This window comes from Vombatus ursinus, unplaced genomic scaffold (genome assembly GCF_900497805.2).
Source record: "Vombatus ursinus unplaced genomic scaffold, bare-nosed wombat genome assembly UNPS02014798.1, whole genome shotgun sequence".
In the NCBI taxonomy this organism is placed as follows: Eukaryota; Metazoa; Chordata; class Mammalia; order Diprotodontia; family Vombatidae; genus Vombatus; species Vombatus ursinus.
In genome coordinates, this window is record NW_020954576.1 from 74,087,150 (window position 1) to 74,111,276 (window position 24,127).

The 24,127-nt window shown below is 34.6% G+C and overlaps 1 protein-coding gene across 2 annotated transcripts in view; it reads right to left on the reverse strand.

Moving 5' to 3' along the window:
* The window catches only part of LOC114049642 (RAC-gamma serine/threonine-protein kinase), a 362,981-nt gene that overhangs the window by 143,352 nt on the left and 195,502 nt on the right, over positions 1–24,127 (reverse strand). For both annotated transcript variants that reach the window (XM_027870916.1, XM_027870917.1), the window contains 2 exons: positions 6,678–6,789; positions 3,237–3,381 (listed from right to left, as the gene is read on the reverse strand). In XM_027870916.1, coding sequence (XP_027726717.1) covers positions 3,237–3,381; positions 6,678–6,789 — 257 coding nt within the window. The remainder of the gene's footprint in view (positions 1–3,236; positions 3,382–6,677; positions 6,790–24,127) is intronic.

Below are 24,127 nucleotides of genomic sequence, written 5' to 3' on the forward strand. Positions count from 1 at the left end.
GGATGTTTGGAAAATAGGTGCTTTTGGCAGGAAAGGCAACAAATTCTGTTTTTGGCAGGCTGAGTTTGAGATGTCTCCAAAATATCCAGTTTGAAATGTCCAACAGGCAACTGGCGATGTGGAACTAAAGCTTAAGGAAGAGACTGGGACTACAGCTATAGACCTATAAGCTATGTGCATAGAAATAGTAAAACCTATGGGAACTGATGAGGTTACAGAAAAAATATAGACAGACGAGAAAAGAGTACCCAGGTCAAAGCTTTGAAGAATAACAACAGTTAGAGTAGTGAGGAGGATGATGAATTAGCAAAGGAGACTGAAGAGTTGGTAAAGTCAGATAGATTATTAACTACCTAAATAACCCCATTCAAAAATTTTGATTAATAGAAAGGTTCAAAACTGGAAAAAAGGTTTCTATTGGAATGACATGGCTCTGTCCTTAGCCCTTTCATGTTAAATATTTTTATCAATGCTTAGAATGGAGACTTTGATGACATGCTTGTAACATTTGCTGACAGAGGTAGCAGGGAACAGATCATATTTCAGATAAAAGAATATCTCAAAGGATCTTAATAAGCAGAAACAATGGGACAAATCTAATAAGAATACAAGATGAAATTTAATAGTATGAATATGAAACCTGCTTCTAAAATTTTTAAAAAACCAACTTATCTCTTTCCCCTCCTATTTCCCTATTGTATAAGATAGATTTCTATATCCAACAGAGTTTGTATATGTATTCTTCCCTCTTTAAACCAATTCAAGTAAGATTAAGGTTCAAGCCCTGCCTGGCATCCCACCCCCCATTTTCCTTCTCACTATAAAAGCTCTTCTTTGTATGCTTCTTTTACATTAGATAATTTTTCCCAATCTACTGTTCCCTTCCCCCTTCTCCCAGTGCACTCCTCTTTCTCAGCTCCACATTTTTTTTAGATCATCCCACATAATTGACTTACATTCATGTCCTCTATGTAGACTCCTTCTAAGTGCCCTAATAATGATAAAAGTTCTAAAGAGTTACATGTATCATCTTCCCAAATAGGAATGTAAACAGTTTAACTTTAAGTCCCTTATGATTAGTCTTTCATGTTTACCTTTTTATGCTTCTCTTGACTTATGTTTAAATGTAATATTTTCTATTCAGCTCTAGTCTTTTCATCAGGAATGCTTGGCAGTCCTCCATCATTAAATAACTATTTTTCCCCTTAAGGATTATATTCAGTTTTGATGGATAGGTTATTCTTGATTCCTAGCTCCTTTGCCTTCTAGAATATCATATTCCATGCCCTCCACTCCATTATTATGGAAGCTGCTAAATCTTGCATAATCATGACTGTGGCTCCACCATATATTAATTATTTCCTTCTAGCTGCATGCAATATTTTCTCCTTGATCTGAATCTCTGGAATGTGGCTGTAATACTCCTGGAAGTTTTCATTTGTGGATCTCTTTCTGAAAGTGAAAGGTGAATTCTTTAATTTCTATTTTACCTACTGGATCTAAGATATCGGGGCAGTTTTCTGTAATAATTTATTGAAATATGATATGTAGGCTCTTTTTTACTTATGGTTTTCAGTTAGTCCAGATAATTTTAAAATTATTTCTCCTTGACTTATTTTCCTGGTCAATTGTTTTCCCAATGAGATAGTTCACATTTTCTTCTATTTTTTCATTCTTCTGACTTTGTTGGATTGATTTTGAAGTCTCATGGGAGTCATTAGTTTCCAGGTGCTGAATTCTAATTTCTAAGGAATTATTTTCTTTAGTGAGCTTTTATACCTCTTTTTCTATTTGGCCAATTCTGCTTTTTAAGGAGTTCTTTTCTTCAGTGAACTTCTGTACCTCCTTTTTCATTTGGCCTACTCTGCTTTTAAGAGAGTTCTTCTCTTCAGTGAATTTTTGTGCATCCTTTATGATTAGGTCAATTCTGTTTTTTAAGGTTTTACTTTCTTCAGTATTTTTTGCCTCTTTTACCAAGCTGTTAATTCTCTTTTCAAAATTTTTCACTTTCATTTCTTTTCCCAATTTTCCCTCTACTACTCTTATCTCCTTCTTTAATTCTGTCAAGAATTCTTGCAGGCTTTGGGTCTAATTAGCACTTTTCTTTGAGGCTTTGCTTGTACCTTTTATCACATTATTGTCTTCAAAGTTTATGTCTTAGTCTTCTCTGACACTGCAGTAGCTTTTATGGTTAAGTTCTTTTTTGCTGTTTGCTCACTTTCCCAGCACATTTCTTTACTTTGATCTTTGCATTAAAATTAGACTCTGTTCACCTTGGGAATGGGGAGGCACTGTACTAAGCTTCATGCTTTTTTGTGCTGCTATTTTCAGAGCTAGTTCCAGTGGTCTGCAAGTTTTAAGTGGTTCCAAGGGTAGGGAATCTTCTTAAGGGACCTGTGAGGGCCTTTCTGACACTAACATCCTGGGTCTATCGGTGACATAACCTAAGTAATATTTCCTCCCAAGCACCCTCAGAGCCTGAACTAATAAAAATTGCATTATAAAAATGACAACACTTATTTCTTTAGGTGTCTCTTAAAATGACATTTCCTTTAAAAGTAATTGGGTTCTTAATTTTCTATAATCCTGGGGGGGAAAATATGTATCACTGTCATAAAAATATGTAAACTGACAGCCATTATTTGGTAGACTGAAACAAGAAGGAGAAAAAACCTTTGCTTCCCCGGCATCAGCTCAGGGGAAGCAGCTTTCCAAAAAAAAAAAGGCTCTATTTCCCAGACTGCTCACTCTCCTGCTGACATCAAAGATGTTAGGGCACCAACAAGGAAGTAAACCAGAACCATTTCTGTTTCTGCTTTCTGAAAAACATAGAATGCCAAATGGAAAAGGACCAAGTCATTAGGAAAAGACATTTATTTCCAAGTTTCTAAACAGTATTAAAAACAAGGAGAAAAATTCAAATGTATAAAGTGGTACAGTACTTAACAGTATCCTTTTGCTTCTTGGCATATCAGTCACAACTCCTTAACAATAAACCACATCAGCATTCAGTGCTAAAAGGGCTGAACCATAGAAACAAAGTGATATTGCAGTTAATTTGTTTTTAAACAACACAAGACAGTTTAGCCTCACCTGAATAGAACCACCCCATATGTTTGCATATCATATGGTAACTGACTGACGCCTTTTTACAAATAGCACTTTTTAGCATATTTCTTCTAGGCAAATTAGGGATGTGTTGAATAGTTTAACAAGTCATCATTGTGTTTTCCTACCTTTCTTTTATGATGAGTTGTAGAAGCATCCATTTCCTCCTCTCCTATATTGTCAATTTGTGAAGTTGGACTACAGTTCATCCTCTCCTCTTCTTGCCTCTGAAGTCTATCTGCTACAGCCTGGATAGCTTCTGTCCATTCTTCCCTAAGAATCGTAAATGAAACTTCCCGTTAATAGAAGATTAGAAAAAAGGCACAAATAGTTTCCAGTTGTAGAACTAGGTAAAGACAACTAATCTGACTCACATATAGTTTGTGCTGAAGAAAAGACTAATTCTAAAAGAGTTCAGCAGCAGAGGCTAAACGTTGGTGATTATAGGTATGGGGTGGGGAGGGGGGAGGAGGCAAAGAAGTAGTTAAAAGAGGCCCAAAAATGGACTATGGTGAAAAATATTTTAAAATTTTAAATTCAAAAAGCAGTCCCATTTATTCTCAATTATCTATAATGAATTTAATTACATTATGACTTTTTGCATCAAATTTTCAATTTCTGATATAATTATACCCTTTTAAAAAAATACAATCAGGATCTTTACTTGGTATTTGCCCAGCTGGAAATGTAAGAGAACACTTTTTTAAAATAGGCTTAAGTTTTAGAAATTCTATGTCCTACTTTAAAAATTCTATGGGGGCTAAGAGTTAAGAATCAAGATCACTTGAACTCACTTCCTATAGTACATCCAAACCAAAGCTGATTGATTTTATTAGCTCAACAAAACTGTGAAGGCCATCTAGACCTCCAGATGCTGGATAAAACTGAATAGTATATTACATATATGGAACAAAACAGAGCAGTAACCAAATTAATCTTTAATGATTGACAGTACAATGTACCCAAAATCCAAATCGATCTCAAAATTTAATAGTTAAAAAAATTAACTACATGGACTAAACTAAAAGGAGTTGATATTGTAAGAAACCTCTAAAACAAACAGACCAGGCAGGAAAAATATCAATCTTATCTCAAGTTATTTTTTAAATGGTCAAATCCTATGGTCTTTGCACAAAATTGTTTAAAGGAAAAGACAGGACTGGAGGAGGAAACACATGTCCAAAGAAAGGAAAATATACAATAGAAGTTGCCCGATATGTTTAAAAAGAAAAGGAAAAAACAAAAATGCAATTAAAAAAAAAAACAACCAAAAAATCTCAACAACATCAAAGAAACAGGGAGTTAACACTGCCCCTCTAAATCATGTCTAGGTAACTGAGAAGTCTAGAAAAAATGGAATATTCCTTTCCCTCATAAATTCACACATGATGTTCAGAAGCCTCTGTGCTTCCTAAGAATTTCTATTAAGAACCTCAGATTTTTCAGTAATAATTTTCAAACACCACAGCTTTGCTTTAGGATGGTGCTTTTGATCAATCTGAGCAGTAATCTCATTCACTCCCAACATGGAGGGCGGAATAATGGGAATAACTAGAAAGGGACGGCACAGTATAAAGAAAATAAATATTTTTCCAGTTTAGTTCAATTTTTGCAATACCGGTTTCACTATTTTGAAAAAGTATAATGAATTCTCCAAGTATCTGATACATTCATATCCAAATATAACTGCAAAAACACACTCAAATGTCAATAATAAATAATTTGGTGATTATTCAATGTTTGAATTACTCATGCCACTTGTCTCCTTGATCCCAAATAGATAACTCACAGTTAACTGTTCAAAGAAGAGATAAAGGACAGATAAAGACAGCCACTAAAGGAAATAAAATAATACTGTTTTTGTCTTACAAAGAGCATAATGTGATATTGATTATTGGATGTTTAGTGTAATTGAATGACGTGTTTTGGACTCAATAGAAATTATTGCTCAAATCACCAGTGAGTGCCGTAACAATTTTGCCTAAGGATTTAACCGTGAGTGTGTGTGTGTGTGTGTGTGTGCGCGCGCGCGTGTTGGAGAGGGGAACTGCAAGGTAGAAGAAACAAGCATTTATAAAGTGCCTACTATGTGCCAGGCACTGTGCTAAGCACTTTTTACAAATATTATTTCACTCGATCCTCATGGGAGGCAGGTTCTGTTAATTATTCCCATTTTGCAGATGAGGAAAAGAGGCAGGCAAAGATTAAGAGCCTCTCCCAGGGTCACATAGCTACTAAGTGTCTAAGGCCAGATTTGAACTCTGAACTTCCTGAATTCAGGCCCCGCATTCTACCCACTATATCACCTAGCTGCCATAAATGAGAAAACAGAAGTATCTAATCATTTCTCAAATGGAAGTAGTTTGGTTATAAGTCAACCAAGAATCAAGAGTTAAGTGCTTACTATGCATTAGGCACTGTACTAAGCACTGGGGATACAGAGAAATGGTCTCAATAACATCACATTCTGATGATAAAGGCATGTGAAAACAGCATGTGTGTGTGTGTGTTTGAATATATATGCATGTATGTATATATATATATATATACATACATATATATGCATATGTATAGCATACAAATATGTGTGTATATATGTATACACACATATATGTATATATGTACACACACAAACACACACACACACACACACACAGATACACACACACAGAGTAAATCAGAGGTAATTTCAGAGGAAAGATACTGACATTAAAGGGGACCTGGAAAGCCTTGCAGAAGGTGAGAATTTATTTGTGAACTGAAGCAAGCCAGGGAATCCAGGAGGCAGAGATAAGAAAGGAAAACATTCCAGGCACAGCAGACAGTCAGAGAAAAAGCAGGAGGTAGAATGTCTGGTGCGAGGAACAGCAAGAAGGCCAGTGCCACCAGAATACAGAGTCCATGGAAGGAAAGAAAGTATAAGACTGAAAAGGTATGGGGCTGGGGACAGGTTATGAAAGAGCATAAAAACCAAATCAAGACATATTTATTTGATCCTGGAGATAATGGGAAGCCTCACTTTGATGATAGCTGAATGAAGGACAGACTGAAGTAGAGAAACCTGAAATAGGTAGAAAGAGTTTGATTTCTAAAAAGTTCTGTTTTCTCTTATGAGCTACATCCTATTGATAGATTTATGAACCTAAACATGAAACAGTCTGAAACAAATTTCAAAAATGTTTTATCCTATGGAGGCTAAAGAAGAAATTCTTACAGGTCAGCTTAGAATAGTAGTATTCTAAGAAAAGTAAAAGTAAAAAAAATTAATTTTAGTGAACATGCAAAATTGAATTCACATTATCTGTTTTAAGGAAAAAGAGAACAATTTACTTGAGTAAAATATTCATTCTTCCTTTTTTTTTTTTTAGCATTGTGCTTCCTATTCAAGGTCTGTTTCTGTAATTTACCAGGTCTACTTATTTATCTATCATAATTGAAAAAAAGAACACAAAGAAGCAAATGACAACTATACAAAAAGTACATTTATAGGTATAAAGCCAATTATCTACCTGTGGAGTGAATGATAACCACCCTCCAAACTTACAAAAAAAAAAAAAAAGGCAAGTGACCTTTCCTCTGGAGTATCCACATGAAATGTTCGTTCTATAACAGTGGTCCACTGGAGGCATCTGATAATAAATGTATTTGGCTTTGGTCGTTCTGTTTTCATGAGTTGGCATTCTAGAAATAAAAGATGTTTCTGTAAATATTTTTGCTCAAATAACATAGCAAATGTTTTTTAATATTAAGTCTATATACATTATATGGGAGAAGATATATATTTATAACTTTGTATATCAAACTACTAAAATCTTATGGAAATTTTAACAACTTTTACTGCCTACTTCCCTCTTTGCTTTCCAAATAAAGTCAAACTCAGCAGCTTTCAAAACCTCCTACCATCTGAACCTAAAGTACTATACCACCAGGATCTCCTCCTATTATGGCCTTGTCATAATCTTTTTGGCCAAACTGGACCATTCAAAATTCTCTGAACATACCTCCATAATTTACTTCTGCCATTCCTTCCCACCCATCTGCCATCCTCTCATCCCTATCCCTCATCATTGGCTTTCAAAATTTTTTCCACCATAAATGGCCCAGCTAAAATATCATCTCCTTTAAGAAGCCTTCTTTGATCACACAACCTCATTTTAACTCATAAAACAATTGATTTATTCTATTTTTGTGGTCCTTATATCATACTGCCTTGTATTGTACTTATTCCTATACCTCTCATATCTTCCTGATTAAAACATTTTCTTCAGGGCAACAACTGTATTATATATGCTTAACACAATACATTGCACATGATAAGTACTCAATAAATGTTTGTTGAATATATTAGCAATCAAAACACTATATTTCAAACATAATAATTATGGTTACAATTCAATCTTCATTTAAAAAAATTCTTGATATTTTCTGTTTCTTACACTGCCATTGTTATCACAAGTATCCTCCTCCCATCCCTCCCAGAAAGCCATCCATATGACAAATAGTATTCTAGGAAAAAGGAACTCAGCACAATGATTGATCCACTGAAGAAGTCCAAAACCATATGCAATGTGCAACACCTGTGGAACTCTCCCCTCCACAAAGTGGTAAGTAGGCCAGGGAATTTCTTATCTCTCCATTCCAGTTCTGCTTTATCTTGAGAATGATGTTACATTAACTTTTGATTTGGGGCATGTGGTTATTCTTTTAATTTATGTTGTTGTCCCTGTGTATAGAGTTGTCTTAGCTCTGCTTACTTCAACTCTATCAATCACTATAGATTCTTCCATGCTTCTCTTCATTTATCACACACATCATTTCTTATAGCACAATTATATTCCGAAACATTCAAGTATCACAATTTACTTAGGCATTCCCCAATGGATGGGTACCTACTTTGTTTCCACTTCTCAGCTATCACAGAAAGTGCTGCTATAAATAATTTGAAGTATTTGTCAACCTCCATTATTATAACTCTCCTCTCATTTTAGGTCCTTATATCCAAGGATGTGCTAGTAAATTTTTAACAATTGGCTTTCTAGGAAGGAACAGGAGGAGGGGGCAGGAAGAATTGTATGTTCAACCCACTCTTATCTACCACTTTCTTAAATCTATTCAATCACCAGAACAATAAATAAACCAAGCCCTGATCAACAGCATTTTGTGATTTCTGAGGTTTGAATGCTCATACTCAAAATTTAAAAATCATCCTTTAAGCATGAGAGCTAACTCTAACACACCACATACTTGAAAACTATACCCTCACAGAGAAGGATTCAAGGTGCTGAATGAGACATACATTTTCAGACACAGTGAATACAGTAATTGGTTTTGATTGTCTATGCACATTTGCTAAGGGTTTTTTTCTGTTTGTTTTTCTTTCTTTTTTTTTTAATTTGATTTTTGAGGCCAGCGTTGCCAAAAATAAAAAAATAAAAGAAATAAGATTCACTGAAACATTGTATATACAAAAGAAGGTAAGGCAGAAGGAAATACAAACAGGATAGCTTTGAAAGATACATGTTGGAATTTATTATTTACTTAAAAGGAAATGCAAGGTACACATAACAGAAACTTGCAGTTTCATGGTCCCTACCACCACCCTTCAAAAAAAAAGAAGAAAATTATATGCCCTTGGTCAAGTCAACATCATCTCATGCCTGGAATACTGCAATAATATTTCCTAATTCATCTCTCTACTTAAAATCTTGTGTAAAACTCACAAAGATATGACCTCCTCTGCATATCAATTTCACGTACCAACATGAAATTAATCTTAAAAAAGTCATTTTAGTCACCTGAACAAAAACTTTAATAGTTCCTTCCACACTCCCTATAAAGTTCAAACAAGTTGTACTAGAATCTGTGGCATTCTATCTATGACATAGCTCTTGCCTGCTTTTAGTTTCTGTTATTCCCTATAAAAACCCTTCTTTCCTGTCAAATTTGTTTCTTTCCTATGTCACAAGCATACCATTACCCTTCCTAATTCTATGTCTTTTTCCACCAAGCCTGGAATTGTCTTGCTGGTCCTCTTTCTACCTAATAGCCTCATGTCCTTTAAAGTCCAGCTCTTAGAGGAAAAAAGCCATATGACATACAGATGTGTATTTCATATAGCACCTAGAGCATAGTGCCTTGTATCTAGAAGTCAAAGAACAAATATTTGTTAAATGACTTAATGGAAGATTTTAAAAGGAATAAATAAATGAAAATAATGAATTAATTAGGCTAGTAAGTGGATGAAGAGGTATTTGAATTTTCACATATTTTATGTTGTTTTAGTAGACATAGGTTCAGGCAACACTTCCAAATACAGTACTTATAACTGAGGGAAAAGCATCATCTAAATGAACAATTACCGTTTGCACTAAGACCAAAAATAGTAGTGTAGTATAGCAGAAGAGCACAGAATGGTGGAAACTTGGGTTTGAGCCTCAGCTCTGCTACTCCCTCACACTGTGTAACTTTGGAACAGGAATAATCTTTGGAGGCTTACTTTCCAGATTTAAAGGTGAGGAAAAAACAGAAAACAGAAAGGAACTACCAGATAAAGTAGGAAGAGTAATACTAACATACTTATAACAATGAAGTGGCAATGATAAAAAAAAAAAAGTAAGTACTATACACATATAAATAAATGATTATTACTATTACTAATTTGGGAATCTTTCTTTAAATAACAGATACATAAGTATCGAAGTGATCTGGGTTGAAGGACTGACGAGAGGGAAAACTGGTCCACTTTCCAAATTGCTTTCACTCATCCTTCCTTATATTTCTAACTCTTGTATAAATCCAATAAGTTTTTTATAGTCAAACTTCTCCTTGACCATTTCCAACTGTAGACTGTGTCCTGCTGCATCCTTTCCTTCAAGTAAATAATACTTTATTTGATTCTGTCTTTAAATAAATAAAGAATGGAAGAATGGTCATTTTAAAACATTTGATGTGCCAAACAATTTCTGGCTCAGGCCTCTTGGTGCCACTGTGTTAAGAGAAGGATTGTGATGAGAAAAAAACTCTGGCTCAGACTTCCTGTCACCACTGTGAGAAAGAAGACATTGCCCATGGCTCTATTTTGAGTGTTCAGACATTGTTCCTGGAAACTCAAAGGTCATAACACCTGCAGAATCAAGGCTGGGAAAGAAGCCACAGCTCCAGCTTTGACCAGCTGGCAGATGTCAGTATCTTTCCCCTTCTGTTACTTGTTCCAAAACATGTATGACCCTTCCTCTCTTGCTTTCTGTAAAATTTCTGTAAAAAAAAAATCTTTTCTATATTGCTTACTTATTCACATTCTATACAAGATTGCTGGAGCTGATGCTCTTGGTTCTGTAACTTAAGAGCCTGTGCTCTCAGAGTAAATAAAATCTAGAAATAACTATCCCTGAATGTTGATGTGATGATTGGCAGCAGTACCTAATTAATGAACCTTTGGATAGTTTTTATCACAGAGAGCAGGCAAGACCATAGACTGAGTGCTAGAAAAGCCCTTAGAAGCCATATGATTCAACTCTCTCATTTTAATGATGAGAAAATTGAGGTCCAATAAGGTTGGGTGTGTTGTCTAAAATCATAAAAAGTAACAGGGGTGAGCTATGAACCCAGGTACTTTAATTTGAAATCTAGTGTTCACTCCATTGGAACATGATTCCTCTCCTAGGAATGTGGGGTTCAGGCCAATCAGAGAGCAGTATAAAGGTACTAGGCAAATCTGAGCAGGGAAGAAAAGACTGTGAGAGGTAGGAAAGGGAAATTGGAAAGGTGACCAAAAAAATGGCTAACTTTCAATTTTGCCATTAGCCAGATGCCAAGAATCATCTTGTGGGTTGCCCTTAGATTGCTGATAACTGCTCCATAGCTGAGCTTTGATACTAGATGCAAACTGGTGGTTCTGATCTTGCTGCCTATCTGATTTACAGAATTTCCAACCATATTTTCTGACTTCCATATCCCATCTTATTTAACCAAGAGCAAAATTTTTCCTATCTAGAAATTATTATGACTAATATCAATACCTGAAGTATGCTTACTGGCCTGTCATTATATACATTTCTTATCCTGGTAAAACATGCACAATTTTTTAAAGGGCAAAGCTTACAAAATTATTTCACTGAAACAATTATCAGAAATTAAAACAGAAATAGAAAAAAATATTAAGAACTACAATTAAATGAAGGTTAATGCTACACATGTGACTTCTAAAAGCTACCATGCTAAATACTATTTAAAATACAGCACTTTTAATTCTCAGCAGGTATTAATTGCTGGAATTTATTAGAGTGCTAACAGTTTAGCCCAAAGCTACCATTTTAGTCACCATTCCCAGGCTAAATGAATTACTGAAAGTGAAGTACTTCAATACTATATTTTGAAGAATGTTGTTTAAAATTCAAAAGAGCAAAAAACACTTGGAACTCTAAATTATTGTTCAAAAACTGAGTGAGCCAGGAAAGCGAAGAACTCAAAAACTCTGAGTTTTTTATGTCAGCCCTCCACAACCAGGAATCACAAACATGCGCAAATGCTAGCTACAGGAAAATAAAAATGAACAATTAGCTTTAAGACTATTTCATAGCACACTGACCCAAATGCTTAAAAGGAATTTATCAAGCCAGAATATTACTTGATTTTTAACAGTATTTTTTCTTTCACTGGAGTCACAACCACCTTCAGTCAAATACAATTTTAAAACCCCAAGGAAAAAAATAGGAAAGAATTTTGCAAATAAATGGGCAAAATATGTATATTTGGAGAAATAATTCAACATACCTAAATAAGCAACGGCTATTATAAAAAGTATAAAGTAATTAGGATTATTTATCATACAATGTAGCTTGATACTCTTTATTACATTTCAAGCGAGCTACTGCTCATACTTAAATTAGATAGTTATTCTAGTTAAACTCTCCTGAGCAACTCAAACTACAAGCTGTATTTCAAAACGTTGTTTACTTTACACCATTCTGAACCACAGATGACAAAGTTTGCTTGAAGCTGTAATTACTCTGTAAAGCTGGGAAGCCAATTAGAGGGCCTGAAACCTGCCAGTTCCAAAAAAAAAAAAATTAAAAAAAATTAGAGATCATCTGTTCTGATTTTATTTAAAAGTTTAAGGTTTTAATTCAACAATTTTAACCATTTAAGTTCCAATTTTATTCTTTTTAATCAACCAATGTACAGAATGAAATAAAAAGCCAAAATAAAGGTACAACTCATTAGGTTACAAGTAAAAATTTATTGCCATTTTAATAGAAATGGCATTAAGTCGACAAGGAGCTACTATGAGTTCAGTAAGAACAATTTTATATTGCACAAAAAGAAAACCAATATATAAAACAATATTCTTAGAGGTTATTTGAAATAAAATCAAAACCATTTTACTTTTCTTACTATTAAGAAACAATGACATATAAAGTCAAAATTTAATAATATTAGCAGAGAGAATGATTCATTCAACAAATACTAAATGCCAACAACATGCAAGGCACCATGAAGAATCCAAGAAATGTTATCTATCTTGGAGGAGATTATAACTTTGAGAAAGAAAGATATATCAACTAATGCCTACAAGCATGTCAAGTGCCAAATATGAGTGATACATAAACTATAAGCGTATTCTACCTGGAAAAAATGAAACAAGAAATACAAAAGTCAAACAGTTAAGGAGGAAAGAATAGTAAAGAGAATAGATATATTAGACAGTAGTAAATTTTACCCAAGAACTGGATGCCTTAAAAATTAGAACAGGCTAAATGTAAAACAATGATTCAATTAAAGAACAAGATATATTAAAACAAAATTAAAAGATTGAAAAAGAAAACAGAAGAAAATATATGAAATAATAACTAAAACAACTGACCTGAAAAACAGATAAAAGAGAGAACATAGAAGAATTAGCCTGCCTGAAAATCATGACAAAAAAATGATAATAATAAAGCTTGAATACCATATTTTAAGAAATCACATAAGACTTGTCAGCTACCACAACAAAAGAGAGAAAAGGTTGGAATATAATATTCTAAAAGGCAAAATATAATGGCTTTTAATGTAACATTATGTGGCTAAACTAAGTAAATCTTTAAGAGGAGAAAAATGAGCTTTAATGAACTAACGGATTTCCAAGTCAGGGATTGATTAGACATTTTAAAATGAATAAACAGGAGTCAAAAAAATTTTTTTGTTGAAATAGGAAGCCTACATGTGGAAATGAATTGTTCACAAGCTTCTCAGAACCATAATATCTATAAGGGTCAAAAAGAAAGGTAAATAAGACAGATGGAAGCCTTAGTGGTAGACTTCGTCAATAATGATGGTCTTAGGAGGAAAAAGAAATGGGAGAAGCAGGAGATTATATTGGGAAGAAAGGAAGGGAAGGGAAATTATATCATGTAACAGAGGTAAAAGGGGTGGAGGGAATGTGTAAGGAAATTATTATTGTATGTAAAAGAGGCAAATAGAGAAAGAGTATTTATGAAACTTATTTCATCTCAACCGATAAAAGGAAAATACAAAGAGAATTACACAAAGGCATGAGCACACATGAAAAATCATGGTGTAAATACATTAAGCCCAAAAGTAAAAAAGGAGGGAACAAACAGAAAGGAGAAGAACATGATATGACAAAGAGAAAAAGATAGGTAAAGAAATCCTGATAAACAAAACAAACTCCAAAACCAGAGGTGGCAGCATGAGTGGGGGGTAGGGAAATGTTTGAGGAAAGAGATTAAAAGAAAATAAGGAGGAAGAGCCAAGATGACAAAGTAGAAGGAAGAGGTACAGTGAGCTCCCCCCTCAAAACATCCCCAAACAGATTTAGAAAATTTATCAGATGGAATTCCATCGCAGAAATCCAAGAAAAATTCAGTGAGTAACAGCTCCAGTAAGCACATAAAAAGAGATAAAGGTCTGTAGATACTGGGGGAACACTGGTGCAGAGCATGACAAGGGCAGACTGAGCAGGGGTGGCGAACCTCTATGGGGCACAGAGACAAAGAACGGGTGCAAACAGGCTGTATTGTTGCCCACTAACCACTACCAGGTCACAGATCCAGGGTTGCCTAGCAAGGGGGCCTACATCACCAATGTCACAGAGTAATCTTAGGGCCTAGAAAGTGACCTGAGAAAGAAACAAGTTCAAAAGAAGAAAAAAAAATGCAACAGTGTACTCCAGTCTAAAGCTTGCAGAGAAACAAACAGAAGAGGAATCCTAAACCAAAGAGAAGCTGACAGTTGAATCACTATAAACCAGCAGATAACCAGGTAAATAACAGTAGCTGAGTCAAAGAAAATCTACTTGATGCTCAAACTCAAACCTAGGTGAAGAATGTCCAGTTAAAGGTAACAGTCCGAACTTGTTCTGAATCAGACCACTTTGGGAGCTTTGAAAGCTCAGATGTTCTCAGTCTGAGCTGCCTGTGAGATCTTGGAACACAACACTCAATACCCCAAGAAAGCAGAAATAGAACCAGTCCTAGTGTTCTTGACAGAAGTTCATAGTAATTGAGACTAGCATGAAGTTCAAAGTCATGAAGTAGATTGGAAAATGAATTTTTTTTAAAAAACCCATTATAAAAAGTATTAGGGTGATAGGGACCTTCAAGACAAAAAGCCAAAAGAAGAGAATGACTCCAAAACATCTAAAAGAGAAAAATACAGCTTGGGCACAAAATCAACAAGAATTCCTGGAAGAGATGAAGCAAGAGTTTGAAAATATTTTTGCCAATGAAATAAGAGAGCTAGAGAAAAGAACTGGAAAAAAAAGAGAGCTCTATGCAAGAAAAAATTGGAAAGGAAATTAAGAGCTTGGAACAAGAGGTACAAAACTTTGCCCAAGCAATACCATTTTCTGAAATCAGAATGGACCACACAAGAAATAATGAAATCATGAAACAAGAAACATTAAAACAAAGACAAAAGACTGACAAAATAGAAGAAAATGTAAGGTATCTCACAGCAAAAACAACTGACCTAGAAAACAGTAGTAGGAAAAAATAATTTAAGAATCATCAAATTACAAGAACATCATGACCAAAATAAGAACCTAGATATCATATTTCAAGAAATCTTAAAAGAAAACTGGTCAGACCTCCTAGAATAAGAAGGCAAAGCAGAAATAGAAAGAATACAACAGTCACACCCTGGAGGGAAAACCCCTAAATGAAAATACTCAACAACATCATAGCCAAACTCCAGAGCTTTCAGATCAAAGAAAAAATACTGTAAGCAGTTAGAAAGAAACAATTCAAATACTGAGAAGCCACAGTCAAGATTGCACACAATTCAGCAGACACAGCTGTGAAGGAACAGAGAACTTAGAATTCAATATTCCAGAACAAAAAAATCATTCTTGAATTTTTCTGTTGAGTTGTTTCAATCGTATTCAACTCATCATGACCTCATTTAGAGCTTTCTTGGCAAACATAATGGAGTGCTTTGCCATTTCCTTCTCTAGCTCATTTTACTGATGAGGAACTGAGTCAAATAGGGTTAAGTGACTTGCCCAGGGTCATACCACTAGTATGAAGCCGGATTTGAACTCAGGAAGATGAGTGTTCCTGATTCCTGGCCCAGCACTTTATCCACTGTGCCACCTACCTGACCTTTCTCGGTTTATAACAAAGAATAACTTACCCAGCAACACTGAGTATAATCTTACAGAGGAAAAAAAAAATGGATTTTTAAAGAAATCGAGTACTTCCAAGAATGCCTGATGAAAAGACCAGAGGTACACAGAAACGCTAGTACAAACACAGGAGTTAGGAGAAACAAAACAATAAACATAAATGAACAATCATAAAGGACTAAACAAGGAAAAAATAATTTACCTTCTAAAATGGGGAGATGATACAGGTATCTCCTATAAAAAACTGTCATCACCAGGGGTCAGAGAGGGAGTCTATTTAGACAGATACACTCAAAAGAAAAATGGAAAAAGAGAAGAACTACATTACAGAGGAAAGGAAAAAAGAAGGCTAGGGAAAATTATACAGCATAATCAAAGTGTGCAGGTAGACATTTATACAAATAAGGAGGAGGAGGTAGGGGAGCAACTAACATTTGAAACCCACTCTCATCTGAATGCCATTTTCATCTCAACTTCCAAGGAGAAAGTACACATACACACATACAAAAAAAATACATTTTATTCAACAGAGAAGTAGGAAGGAAAGGAGAGAAAGAAGGAGGTATTAGAAGGAGTGTAGGTTAAGGGAGTGATTAGCACTAAGTGAAACAAACACTAATGATGTACAAAAATATTTATAGCTCTTTTTGAGGTGAAAAAAAAAAGTGCGTATCAGAGGAGGTATCCACCAAGTGAAGAACAATGGAACAAGCTACGGTTTACAAATGTGTACAATACTATCATGATGATTTCAGAGAAACCTGGAAAGACAGTATGAATTGAAGCAGAATAAAGTGAGCAGAACCAGAACAATTTATGCAAAGACAACAAAATAGGAAATTAATAGCTCTGAAACACCGATCAGTATAATGATCAATTACAATTCCAAAGGACTAATGATGCTATCCACCCTCCTAATACAGAGGTGAAGGACTCAGAGTACAAAATCAAACTTTAAAAAAAATGGCCAATGTAGATTTTTTTTTTTTGCTTGACTGTACATGTTTATAACAAGTAGGACCTTCTTTTTCCTTTAGTCTTGTTTGGGGTTTTAGGAGTTAGAGTGGTTGGGAAAGAAGATAAATTACTGGTGACTGAAAACATATACAATTTTAAAAAATGGAAATGAACAAAGAGGGGGGAAAAAACCTTGTGTCAGTGTTAAGGGGAGATAACAAGAGAAATAGATCATTTCATTTATAAATCATAAATGTTAGGCTAAGTCCTCATTTACCAACACTTTGTGAAGAGGAGAATGGGGGCAAAGACACACACATACATACACACACACACACACACACACACACACACACACACACAAGGATGGAGGTAAATATGCAATTAACAACCATGACAGCAAACTTAAATAAAACGCTCAAAAGCAGAATCCAAGAACATGTCGTTTGCAAGAAACTCTTGAAACATAAAGATTCAGACGTAGTTAAAATGAGAGACTAGAATAAAATCTATTAAGCATCACCTGAATTTTAAGAAGCAGAGAAAGCAATTATGATTTCACATAAAGCTATAGTATGTGTGTGTACATGTGCATACGCACATACACACACACAAACGGGAGAGAGAGAAAAAAAAGAAATATGGAGGGAAACAGCATTGTGTTCAAAGGCAACCTAAATCAATAGCAGTGGTGTGTGTGTGCGTGTTTGTGTGTGTGTGTGCATATACCAAACAGCATAGCCTCTAGTAACTTCTGAAAAAGTAGATAAATTATATGAAAAAATAGATATAGAAAACCTGTAATAATGGGAAGCCTCAATGTAACCTTTTCAGAGATAAGTATAATCTAACTAAAAGTTAAATAAGAAAAAAGTTAAGGACCTTAACTAGAATGTAAGAAAAATTAGAGGTAACAGATCTATGCCTATTGATGAATGATAAAAAATGTTTTGGCAAAGATTGTCTCAGGCATGCAAGGCGACTTTAAAATAATAACCATACATTAGGACATAAAGACCTGATCAAAAATACATAAATGAAGAAATATCACAATAATCATTTGCTCATTATAACACAATAAAAATTCAATAGATGCTAAAAAATTTAAAAATAACTGGAAATTAAATAATGTATTTTTAAAGAACTGTTGGGTCCAAGAAAAATTTATAGAAACAACAGAAAACTACATCAAAGAAAGTGACAAGAAGATAACATATCAAAATTTATGGGAGACAGCTAAAGCAATCCATAGGGGAAAATTATTATTTCTCAATGTTTTCATCAACCAAAGAGAAAAAGAATAAATAAATAAATCATCATAGAAATTAAAAAACAAGAACAAATTTAAAACCCGTAAATAAACAACAAAGTAGAAAATCTACAAATTAAAGATTAATAAAATTGAAAACAAAACACTGAATTGATTTTAAAAAAAAGTTTTTTTAAAAAATCTAATGAAAAACAGTGAATTAGATCTTAAAAAGGGAGAGGAAAACCAAATGGTTCATCTCAAAAGTGAAAAAGGATAATTCAAAAGCATTGAAGAGGAAACAAAGGAAATTATCAAAACAATTTTTTTCACAATTACATGCTAACAAAATTGATAATAAAGAAGAAATGGATGATTATTTACAAAAATAAAAATACTCAGGTTAACAAAAAAATTGACTATATAAGTAACCCAATATTAGAAAAAGAAACTGAACAAGCTATAAATGAACTCTCAAAGGAAAAAAATTCCATGAACTGATGAATTTGCATGTGAAATCTATCAAGCATTCAAAGAACAATTAAGTTCAATAAACTGTTTTAAAAAATAAGAAAAGATGAGGCTCTTCAAACTGCTTTCTATTATGTAAGTATAGTCTTGATTCCAAAAAGAGGAAGAAAAAAAGCAGAGAAAGAAAACTACAGAGCAGTGGTTATTAAATTTTTTTGTATCATAGACCCCTTTGTCAAATCTGGTGAAGCTTATGATCTCCTTTTAAGAACAATGTTTTTTAAATTAAAAGTATAAATTAAAATACATAAAATTGCAAAGAAAGTCAATTATATTGAGATATAGTTCTTAAAATATTTCCTAAAAACTGGATCAAAGAGTCCAGGATAAGAACCCCTGCTTTAGACGCATATCCCTAATAAACTCTGATGCAAATATCTTAAATAAATAGTAGAATATGGATTACAATAACTGGAAAGATGCTATATCATGAACAGGTAGATTTATATCAGGAATGGAGAATATACACACACACACACACACACACACACACACACACACACACACACACACACAAAACCAAGAATCACCTATCCAGCAAAACTGAGTATAATCCTTCAAGGGAAAAAATGGACATTCAATGAAATAGAGAAGTTTCAAGCATTCTTGATGAAAAGACCAGAGCTGAATAGAAAATTTGACTTTCAAATACAAGACTCAAGAGAGGCATGAAAAGGTAAACAGGAAAGAGAAATCATAAGGGACATATTAAAGTTGAACTGTTTACATTCCTACATGGAAAGATGATATTTGTAACTCATGAGACCTTTCTCAGTATTAGGGTAGTTGGAAGGAAGAAAAAAAAAAAAATATATATATATATATATACATATATACACACACACACACACACACAGAGGGCACAAGATGAGTTAAAATGAAGGGATGATATCTAAAAAAGAAAATTAAGGGCTGAGAGAGGAATGTACTGGGAGAAGAAGAAAGGGAGAGGTAGAATGGGGTAAATTATCTCACATAAAACAGGTAAGAAAAAGCTTTTACAATGGAGGAAAAGAGGGGGGATGTGAGAAGGAATGAGTGAATCTAACTCTCACTGGATCTGGCTTAAGGAGGGAATAACATACACACTCAATGGGGTATGTAAATCTATCTTACCTGGCAGAAAAGTAGGAAGGAAGGGAATAAGGGAAGGGAGGCCAGATTGGGGGAGGGGAGTAATCAGAAGCAAACACTTTTGAGGAGGGACAGGGTCAAAGGACAGAATAGAATAAATGGGGGGTGGGATAGAATGGAGGGAAATAGAGTCTTTCACAACATGACTATGATGGAAGTATTTTGCATGACTGCACATGTATGGCCTATATTGAATTGCTTGTCTTCTCAATGAGGATGGGTGGGGAGGGAGGAAGAAAGAGAATTTGGAACTCAAAATTTTAAAAGTAAATGTTAAAAATTGTTTCTACATGCAACTGGGAAATAAGGTATACAGGCAAAGGGGTATAGAAATCTATTCTGACCTACAGGAAAATAAAAGAGGAAGGGGATAAGAGAAGAGGGAGGTGACAGAAGGAAGGACAGATTAGGGGAAAGGGTATTCAGAATGTACACCATCTTGGGGTGGAGGAAGGGGTGAGATGGGGAGAAAATTTGAAACTCAAAATCTTGTGGAAGTGAAAGTTGAAAACTAAAATTAAATTAATTTAAAAAATAATGACCAAATTCATCTGAATAAATAAAAGGTTCTTAAGGCAAATAATGCAGGAAATAATGGGGAAAAGGAGAGTCAAGCAGTACTAGATCTCAAACTGTACTACAAAGCAGTAAACATAGAAAGGATTCAATACTGGTTAAAAAACAGATCAGTTACTGGAACAGAAAAGAAACACAAAATTCAGAAACAAATTCGATAGTCATGTATTCTTTTTTCCCCCTGATTATACATGTGATGTCAGGACAAACATGTTTCCATATCAGCCATGTTGCAAAAGAGAACACAAACAAAATAAAACAATAAAAATAAAGTAAAAAAGTATGTTTCAATCTGCATTCACAATTCATCAGTTCTCTCTCTGGAGGTGCACAGCATTTTTCATAGTAAGACCTTTCGAATTGTTTTGGATAGCTGTACTGATCAGAGTAGCTATGTCTTTCACAATTGATCATCCTTATAATATTGCTGCCACTATATACAATATTTTTCACACTTCACTTTGGATGAGTTCAAAAAGTCTTCCCTTTGAGCATAGTTCCAAATCGTTCTCCACAATGGTTGGATTAGTTCACAACTCCAGTGTGTTAATATTCCAATTTTTCCATATCCCCTCTAGCATTTGTCTTTTTTCCTTTTCTGTCATGTTAGCCAGCCTGATAGTGTGAGGTGGTATCTCAGAGAACATTTTTTCATGTGACTTGATAGCTTTGATTTGTTCTTTTGAAAAGTGCTTGTTCATATCCTTTGACCATTTTTCAACTGAGGAATAAATCTAATTTTTATTAATTTGGCACAATTGTCTTTATGTTTGAGAAATGAGGCCTTTATCAGAGAAACTTGTAGCAATTTTTTCACAATTCCCTCTTTTCATTCTAATTTTGGCTATATTAATTTTGTTTGTGCAAAAGCTTTTTAATTTCACGTAATCAAAATCACCCATTTTACTTCCCATTACCTCTTCTATCTCTTGTTTAGTCATAAAATCTTCCCTTATCTATAGATTTGACCGGTACATTTTTTCATGCTTCCCTAATTATGAGCTTACCCTTTACATCAAAATTTATCAATTTTGACTTCTTCTTGATATATGATGAGAAATTGGTCTATGTCAGAGGGTGGGGAACCTGAGGCCTTGAGGCCACATGTGGCTTTCTAGGCCCTTGGGTGCAGCCTTTTGACTCAGTCCAAGTTTTACAGAACAAATCCTTTCATTAAGGGGATTTGTTCTATGACATTTAGATTCATCCAAAGGGCCACACTTGAGGACCAAGAGGGCCACATGTGGCCTCGAGGACACAGGTTCTCCATCCTTGGTTTATGCCTAGTGTCTGCCAAACTACTTTCCAGTTTTCCCAGCAATTTTTGTCAAATGTTGAGTTCTTACTCTAAAAGCTTGGATCTTTGGGTTTATCAAATACTAATTACTATGGTCATTTGCTACTATTGTTCCTAATCTATTCCACTGATTCACCACTCTATTTCTTAAGCAGTGCCAGATTATTTGAATCATTATTGCTTTGCAATATACTTTGAAATCTGGAACAGCTAGGCTACCTTCCTTCACAGGAAGAGAAAAAACAAACAGAAAAAGAACATTATAGACCAATTTCCCTAATGAATATTGATGCAAAAAAATTTAAATAAAACCAATGGAACCAAAATTAGAAAGCAAACAGTTCCGCAATTGATAAGTGGTCAAAAATATGTGAAAATAAGCATTTTTAAGAATTTATTTTGATACCCCCAAATGTCAGTACTTTCTTTCCCGAACTACTACTACTCTGTTTTATTTGTATTTTATTCTCCTTACATTATATATACCTATAATATTATACTACATTCAATATCCTTGTTGTATTTTCATACTAATCATCTATCACAATATTTGGCCCACAGTGAGCACTTAATAAATACTTACTGATTTACTGATTGGCTATTTAATCTCCATTTTTTAAAGCCATAAAGAAATTTTTTAAAATTCTTTTAAAGCTGGAGTTCTTAATCTAATCTATAGAAAGATTTGGATAATAATCAGAAATGTAATTTAAAGTAACTCTAAGGATCTACCTCAACCCCCATCAGACTGGAAAAGATGAAAAAAGAGGAATATAACAAATACTGGAGGTGCTATCAAAAAAAAAACTAATGATTTGGACTGTTGGTAAGGTTGTAAATTTGCCCAACCAAAATGAAAAGCAATTTGGAACTATGTTCTAAAATTCATGAAACTAGTTGAACACTACTAAGCACATACTCCAAAGAGATCAAAGAAAAGGAGAAAAAAAAACTCACGTCAAAAATGTTTATAACAACTCTTTTCATATTAGGAAAAAATGGAAACTAAGAGGTCATTACAAATATGCATAGTCTACATTCGAGTAACAAAGAGGTCAGTTTGGCTGGACTGTGGAGTGCTGGAAGGTAAGTAATGAACAATGAGTCTGAAAAAAATAAATTTGGGTAAGGTTATAAAGTATACAGGGTTTTAAAAGCAAAACAGAGGAGTTTATATTTGATCCTAGAGGCAAAAAGGAGCCACTAGAATTGACTGAGTAGGGAAATGATGTGGCTGGATCTGCACTTTCAAGAAAAATCACTGGGGAAAAAAAGTACAGGAAGATGGACTGAAGTGGGGAAAAACTTGAGCCCATAAGACCAATTAGGAGGTCAGTCAGTCAGTCAGTATTTATTAAACATCTACTATATGCCAGACATTGTGCTAAACATGAGACACAAAGAATGGCAAAAGACAGCCATTTTCTTAAGGAGTTTACAATCCAATGGAAGAGATTACATGTAAATAACTATATTAACAAGATATACACAGGAAAAATTGGAGATAATCAACAGAGGGAAGGTTGAGACTTGAAGAAAGTCAAGAGGCAGAGATAGTGAGGAAGAACAATCCAGGCATGATGGATAGCCAGTGAAAATGCTCAATCAGAAGATGGAGTATCTTGTGCAAAGAATAGCAAGTAGGCCAGCTTCAATGGATAAGGGGTTGGGGAGAGTGACTGGAGTAGAAAAGAAGGAGGGAGGGTTTAAGGCAGGGGTGGGGAACCTAGGGCCTTGAGGCCACATGAAGGCCCTCCAGGTCTTCAAGTGTGGACCTTTGACTAAATTCAAACTTCACAGAACAAATCCCCTTAATAAAAAGATTTATTCTGTAAAACTTGGACTCAGTCAAAAGGCCTCACCCAAGGATCTAGAAAGTCACATGTGGCCTCAAGGTCACAGGTTCCCACCCCTGGTTTAAGGTATAAAAGGACTGGAAAGGTAAGAGGCATGGTGACTAGGTTATGGACGGTTGTATAAGCCAATAAGGATTTTTAATTTGATTCTGGAAACAATGAGGAGCTATTTGTTGTTATAGTTCATGTTTGACTCTTTGGGGTTTTCTTGGAAAAGATACTGGAGTAGTTTGAATTTTCTTCTCCAGCTTGTTTTACAAATGAGAAAATGAAGGCAAACACGGGGTTAAGTGACTTGCCCAGGGTCACACAGCCAGTAAATGTCTGAGGCCTGACCCAGGCCTTGCACTCTATCCACTGTACCAACTAGCTGCTCCGGGAACCACTGAAGTTGACTAAATAAGGAGATGACATAGTCAGACAAGCTTTTATAAAATAAAATTTGACAGCTAAATGGAGGCAGCAGATCAACCAGTAGTTGCAATAGTCCAGGCAAGAGATGTTGAGTGCCACCATCAGGATGGTGGAAGTGTCAGAAAAGAAAGGGGGGCATATGCAAGAGATGATATGAAGGTAAAAATCAACTATACTTGGCAACTGATTGAATATAGGATGTGGGAGAGAATGAGGAGTTGAAGATAATACTCAGGTTATGAGCCAGGTAGTAGGGAAGTTCTGAAGAGGGGAGAGTATAGAAAAGAAAGATAATCAGTTCAATTTTGGACATTCTGAATTTTAAGATATCTATGAGGCATTCAGTTAGAGACATCCGATGGAAATCAGAAACGTGAGAC